Source organism: Penaeus chinensis, chromosome 31, assembly GCF_019202785.1.
Source record: "Penaeus chinensis breed Huanghai No. 1 chromosome 31, ASM1920278v2, whole genome shotgun sequence".
Lineage (NCBI taxonomy): Eukaryota > Metazoa > Arthropoda > Malacostraca > Decapoda > Penaeidae > Penaeus > Penaeus chinensis.
In genome coordinates this window covers 36,196,576-36,204,075 of record NC_061849.1, presented here as the reverse complement: position 1 = coordinate 36,204,075, position 7,500 = coordinate 36,196,576, and the positions used below count along the sequence as shown (strand labels likewise).

The following is a 7,500-nucleotide window of genomic DNA, read 5'->3' as shown; positions in this document are numbered from 1 at the left end:
ACCAGCCTTCGAGGGAATTCTTAACGTAAAACTGGTCACTTATATTATCATCATTAATACTGTTGCTGTTATCGTTAATATTATTACAAGTATTATTATTATTATTATTATTATTATTATTATTATTATTATTATTATTATTATGTAATTATCATCATTATCATTGCTTTTTTTACCATCATTGCTATTAATATCATAATCATTATCACTATTATCATTGTTATCATCACGATTATTTTTATTATGATAATAATAATAGATAATAACGATAGCAATAGTACTAGTAATAATAATAATTATGCTAATAATGATAATGATAATTACCCTTCTTGTTATTATGATCATCATTATTCGTGGATTCGAGTATATGTGCGGCTAAACATATACCCGCACATGCCTATTACCTCCTACATATATACCTGTGGACGTATACATGGATCTGCCTCCGTATGTACGCACATGTCCGCAAGGGAGTTGGTCCACATGAACGCATTTCACAATCACGAACACCCATATGTGCGGATATGTATACGTACACATCGGGAGAAGGTTCACATACGCACATAAGAATAAAAGAAAACAAAAGAAAAAAAAAAAAAAAAGAGAAGGTAAAGAAAAAGAAGAAAAGAAATAAGAGAGAGAAGAAGAAGGGAAGAAAAGGAAAAAGAAGAAGAAGAAGAAGAAGAAGGAGAAGAAGAAGAAGGAGGAGAAGAAGAAGAAGAAGGAGAAAAAGAAAGACGTAATTAATGAGCAACTTAAGCAGCGCGGTCCGGGCGAGCGAGGACGCGAAAGACAGAAGGAAAGAAAGAAAGAAGAAAAAGCAGGAAAAGCAAGAAAAAAAAAAAATGAAAAAGAAGAAGCAGCAGGAAGAGGAAAGACAAAAAGAAAAGGAAACAGGAAGAAAAAAGAAACAAGAAAAAGGAGAAAACGAAAGAACTGAACAAGCGCCAGAGCGAATCCCGGCCGGGGACTTTTGTCTTCAGGAAAACGAACAACCAGCAGGTTATCGGGAAAAGTTTATTTCATTGATTAAGGATTGAAGATTAATTAGGTATGAATAGAACGATTAATTAGTACAATTTGAATAATCATCGATTTATGAGAACGGCGAATAAAATAGGCGAATAAAGTACCAATAGAATAAAAAAAAAAAAAAATAAAACAAGTAAATAAGATCAAAGAATAACTGGTAAAAACGTAAATGAATAATGTAGAAAAAACAGTTATTTTTTTTTATTTGATGATATATTATTAACGCAGCACAGTAATCAGTTCACGAAAATTTAAATAGAAAGGCGATAGGAATTGGCCTTTTAGAAATCTTGTCTAAAATCTTACAATTCACGCCACTGTATAACTTTGATATATAAATAAAAAAATACAATAATATAAGATTTACTATATATACACATCAATAAAGAGAGCTTAATAATGGCATATCATATAATCCAAACTCAAGAACTCGATAGAATAAATAACATTCATCTCTCTCCTGTAACAAAAACAAAGGAATTCTTCTCACATGAACTGTAATGACCAAGGTTTACGATCCCGAGAATGTCCGTTTAGCACGAGAAGATCTTTCCTGATATATCTCGCGTCAACTCGGAAAATTACTCGACTCTCCAAGTGGCTGTTCACTGCTGGGGATGGCGGAACCAGGCTGTTCGTGCTTTTCCAGGTCTGTCTTTCTGTCTTTGTCTCTATCTGTCTTTTTTTTTCTCTTGTATTCTCTTTTACTCTCTACCTCACTGTCTGCATGTGTGTACGTATTTGTCTCTGTGCCTCTCTCTCTCTCTCTCTCTCTCTCTCTCTCTCTCTCTCTCTCTCTCTCTCTCACTCTCTCTCTCTCTCTCTCTCTCTCTCTCTCTCTCTCTCTCTCTCTCTCTCTCTCTCTCTCTCTCTCTCTCTCAAACACATTAGGGGACGATAAGGAATTGGATGCTCGTCAGACCAAAGGGTTCTGAAACCCTACACTAAAAGGCCTACTCCAGCTCTGCTTCCTGTGTCTCGTAGAAATATAAAATTATTAAAACTGATTTTCATAAATGTATCCTAATATAGTCTAAGAATAAATATAGTATCTTTCTCTCTCCTTACATAGTCTTGGATACGAATCTACAGTCTAACATAGCCTAGGATATGGACAAATATGAAACGAAATGTCTAACATAGCGTAGGAATACATAACCTTTTTCTCTATCCTGACATAGTCTAGGATGTGAACTAACAGTCTAACATAACACAGGATATGAACAGATAATCTAACACAGCCAAGACAAGCATAGAATCCCATACCCTACCGCTGAATTTCACTCGGTTGACCAAAAATACACAGACGTACGATGATTTCCTGTGAAACTACCTATCGTATACAGAAATTGATTCACACATTCATTTTAAATGCAAATTGCTAGTTTAACTAACATGAAACCATGATAGTCTAGAAGCAATAACAATGCAAATACACAAGAAGCAGAATGGTAACATTACAGTAACAACACACTCCATATGCAAGTGAAGTTATGAACTGATATAGAGTAAATTTCACTACATCTCTGTGCTCCATTGATCCAGACTAAGTACAGGGCAGTGAATTAGAATTACATGTCTACATCAAACCATAAAAGAGTTTGTGTATAGAAAATTACTTTCTATCACTTTACATTAGTGTAAGTATTATATATCCCCTTCACAGCATAATGATAATGGTGATAATAATAATAGTAATAATAATAATAATAATAATAAAAATAATAACAATAAAAAAAAGCCATCCCTCTCGCTAATAACAGTAATGATGATAATAATAATAATGATAATAATAATAATAATGATAACAATAAAAGAACAAAAGCCATCCCTCTCGCCAATAACAGTAATGATAATAATAATAATAATAATAATAATAATAATAATAATAAAAATAATAACAATAAAAAAAAACAAAAGCCATCCCTCTCGCCAATAACAGTAATGATAATAATAATAATAATAATAATAATAATAATAAAAGAACAAAAGCCATCCCTCTCGCTAATAACAGTAATGATGATAATAATAATAATAATAATAATAATAATAATAATAATAATAATAATAATAATAATCCCTGGACCCCCGCCAACCCATCCATAAATGTTCATTACACTCTATCACTAAGTCTTCGCGTAATCCAGTTGACGAACAAATTAACCAAGAAAACAGCTCCACGTAATCTCTTGATCTTCTTAAACATTAAGTCCCCAATAGGAATAACGATATAAAATGAAAACTAGGCAGTGTGTGAAAATACAAACAAACATAGGTATTAGTCATACTAGGAATTCTATAGCAAGTTTCTTGAAAAAAATATCCATAATTTTTGGCACTTAAAGTCTATAGGGTAATTCTTTCTTCTTTTCGTACATGCATTAAGCTAGTAGGGTATTTACGTCGATAAAGAGAACTTTTTCATCCAAGGCAACATACTTTCTTAACGCACATACGTATAGATTTCGAAATATGCCTAAAAAATATTTAAAGTCTCAACAAGCTTACATACCAACAGCCAACCAACTGGGTTTGTAACAAGATCAAAGACATTTCTTTTATGTTCATTTCCCTGATGATGAAATTAATTTTGAGCTCGTTATAAGAAAAAAAAAAAAAAAAATGCACAAGTGGTTCCGATCAAGAGGCTATCGATATATTTTTTCCCAGAGCATAACAAGATGGTTGAACTTTTTTGATAGTGCAACTGTCTTGTTCCTCTCTCTTCCTTTCAACAATTCGTTTATTGAAATTGTTTGACTTTTCTCTGTCTCCGGATCTTTCTTTCCTCAGTTTCTGACTCAACCTCTCTCTGTCTCTCTGTCTCAATATATGTCTATTTATCTTTCATTATCTTTCTCCCTCTCTCTCCCTCCAGTTCTGTCTCTCTTCTCCCTTCTCTCTAACTCTCTCTGTCTCTCTCCCCCTCTGCCTCTCTCTCTCTCTCTCTCTCTCTCTCTCTCTCTCTCTCTCTCTCTCTCTCTCTCTCTCTCTCTCTCTCTCTCTCTCTCTCTCTCTCTCTCTCTCTCTCTCTCTCTCTCTCTCTCTCTCTCTCTCTCTCTCTCTCTCTCTCTCTCTCTCTCTCTCTCTATCTCTCTCTCTCTCTTTCGCTCTTGCATTCATTAAAGAAATTTATCAGCTCCATACATGTTGTAAAAATACGGGACAATTATAACAGGGGGAACCCAGTCTGCTTGTTTTGTCATCTTAAAATGTGTAGTTCATTTTGAAAGGAAAAGTTTCGAAACCCACCTGTAAAGGAACATTGATATAAAGTTATAACGACTGTGCTTAATTAGCGTACTTGGGGTAAGTCTTGGAGGCGAAAGGAACCAAGACTTTTGAACTCCATATCAAGAAATTGGTTGCCGGCAATAGTGAACTTTACGCTGCATTGAAAGCAGACTATCAGGCAAATGAGAAGCTGAGGAAATTCGTACAAAACTTGCAGAGTGCAACGTTATTCAAGAAGAGACTGCAGAAAATCTGGGGGAAAAAGGAGGGATGACTTCAAGCAAAATCCATAACAAGGCAGAGGAATTTGAAAAGAAGCAGAAAATGCGAATGTGTGTGAAACAGTAACGAAAAACTGGAGTCACAATAGCATACACAAATAAAATACGTCACAGGACAAACAAACGAACAAAACAACATTTTGTAAAAAAGCGTAGGTTAAAAGGACTACAAATCAAAACGTCAAGTTTGAGGACATTTAAAAGTTGAACGAAGAGATGAAACTTAGCTAACAAACACAGCAAACAACATTTGGACATGCTTAACATAAACATGACTTTGCATTAGAACACTCCAAAAAGGTACTAAACATGGCACCGAAAGGTATATCCTGGGATAAGGTGACTGATGATATATTCGGAAATAGAAATCTAGAATTCTTGCAGAAAATAAATCGTTGCACACCAAATAACAGGAAAGAGAAAAAAGAGGGAATCTACAGAAATTGACATTCTTGACAAGGCCTTTGGTAACCGATGTAATTATGCATCAGTGAAAATATGCTTCACTCTTCCTTAGCAAGTGCGACGGTAGGAGGAATGAGATACGTGAATGTCTAGGGAAAAAGAAAGGATAGCTGAAGAGGAGGTTGGGAGGCATTAACAACCAAGCAAATGGTGGTTAAACAAGTCCTTCTGACAGACTTTAGTGTTATCGTAATTTAAAGAATACAATCATTCTAATAATAGTCACTATTTGCATGCTACCTCATACATCATCACGGTCACAAAAAAGTAGCAATCAGCGACCCAAGTAATGAGTTAGAGAAAAAATGAATTGCTACCATTAATGGAAACTAAAACAAAAGAAATTATTTTAACGGGGGTTTTAATAGGAGGCCTACAATCAACTGGGTAGATCGTACTGCACTGTTTAATGCTTGGATTTCAAAAACAGTTACATAATAGACCGACAGGTAGGAGTTCAGGGTAATATTTTTGAAGGGATAAATGACTTGTTATATTAAAAAGCTTAACTCTCTAAATGGAAAAAATGGTGTACCAGCTCTGTGAACATGTTTGCAGATGACACAGAAGAGACCAACGAAAGAGGGTTCGCATAAAAGTCGGAAGTTTGTTCCTATGGAGTTGAACTCTAACAACTGTCATGGTGTCAGGTATATTGATAACAAAAATAAACTCCTACACCAGAACAAGCTGGGAAAAAAGAAAGAAAAAAGTTAAGACTGAGATAACATGGAACGGCCTCAGCGGACAGGTCCTAGATGGGTTTCATCTTTGTGGATTTCAATTTTGAATAAAAGACTGATTAAAATGAAAAATTACAACACTGGAAGAGATCAATTGAGATAACATGAATGTCCTCTACACGGAGACATTAAACAAAGAAAGCTTTGTCATTAATGAAAGAAGAGGAAAAGGCCATGGTTTAAAATCAAAATAAAATCGGACTTTAGCAGATGGGTCCTCCTGAACTCAGCTCTCTCCCGCATTCAAACAACAAGTAAGAATAACTCTCTAAAGAATAGTAAATGTGAAAACTCATGTGATTTAACATGCCTATCCCCCTCCCCCCAAATGCACAAAAAGAAAATTGGAACAACTAAGGACAACTAAATATGAAATCACACGCAATTTAACATAGCTCCATCTCGCTCCTTCCTCTGAAATACATGAAGCATAGAAAACGCACAGTGGTTCCAATTAAAGCCGACCAGAAACCCTTAACACTCTGTTCCAAACTTAGCTGTCACTTTCTTTCTTATACAAGTAAGAACAACAATATAACAAAGTAGCACCACCCCTTCCTCGAAAAAGCAAAACGCAGAGAAAACGACCATGAAAAAAAGAAAAGAAAATGACAATCTAGCATAGTAACCCCCTGTCTCTGAAAAAAAAAAAAATAAAGAAAACACCCATCTAGCAAAGTAACCCCCTGCCCCTAAAATTCAAAAAGCAAAGAAAACGCGACGTGGTCCCCATAAGCTCGGATCAATAACCTCCCAGCTCGCGGTGGCTTCCGAAGACGCCTTCCATTTGTAGCGGAATCCCAGAAGCTCCGAAGAAAACCAATTTCCTTAAAGAGGATGACAGAGGCTGGTTCATATCCAGACCATTGAGTTAATTCCTCGACGGCGCCCGTAGATAAGGTGATTATACATAGAGAGTCTCAAAAGGAACTGTTCTTCAATGGCGGGTCCAATTTTCTCAGTTCTTTCGTCAATGTTGAGTTTTTGTTTTGTATAATTGCAGGTAAGGGTTTGGTCAAAGGGTCTTTTTAGGGCCTGATTTACGTTTTATTTTTCTTCTGATTTGAATATTGAAATAGGGTTATACATTTCTCTTCTTAGACGACGGGGAAAAAGGATAATTATTTTTCTCTCTCATTCATTTTCTCTGTCAGTCCAAATAAATGAATTTAAATTAATATGCACAAAAGTCCAAATGACCCAATTGAATTCGGTTAAAAGATTTTAATAGCAGAGGGGAATCCGGGCAGTTTTTCCTTGAAAACTTTTCTTCGTTCGTGTTTCTTTTCTTTTCTTCGAAGGTAAACGCTTGGGTTAATATATTTGCTGGTGAGGTATGTAGTTCTTATTCGTAAATCAATGTTATTTATTTTATGATGTGCATAAAAATATCAATCCATCCACGTGCACTCCACACACACACACACACACACACACACACACACACACACACACACACACACACACACACACACACACACACACACACATGTATGCATTCATTATTATTATCATAAACGCACAAACACACACGCACACCAGATGGGAATAGCTTCGCGTGAAGAGGTGCTTTGATAAAACTCATATCGAAACGTACACTAAAAGACTCTACTTACGAACATATTTTCGAGAGCATGTTTGGCCAGCCAGCAGTTGAGGAACACAGGGACGAAGAGGTTTCTTAGCGGAGGCCAACATAGCTGCGGAAGGCAAGGGACAAATAGATCAGTTCTGGAACAAAATTG

General features: G+C 35.6%; 1 protein-coding gene across 1 annotated transcript in view; it reads right to left on the bottom strand.

The window, feature by feature from the left end:
- Positions 1–7,500, bottom strand: part of LOC125042156 (potassium channel subfamily T member 2-like) — a 443,899-nt gene that overhangs the window by 120,747 nt on the left and 315,652 nt on the right. Inside the window, exon 7 of the mRNA XM_047637623.1 lies at positions 7,372–7,455. Within this exon, the coding sequence (XP_047493579.1) occupies positions 7,372–7,455 (84 nt within the window). The remainder of the gene's footprint in view (positions 1–7,371; positions 7,456–7,500) is intronic.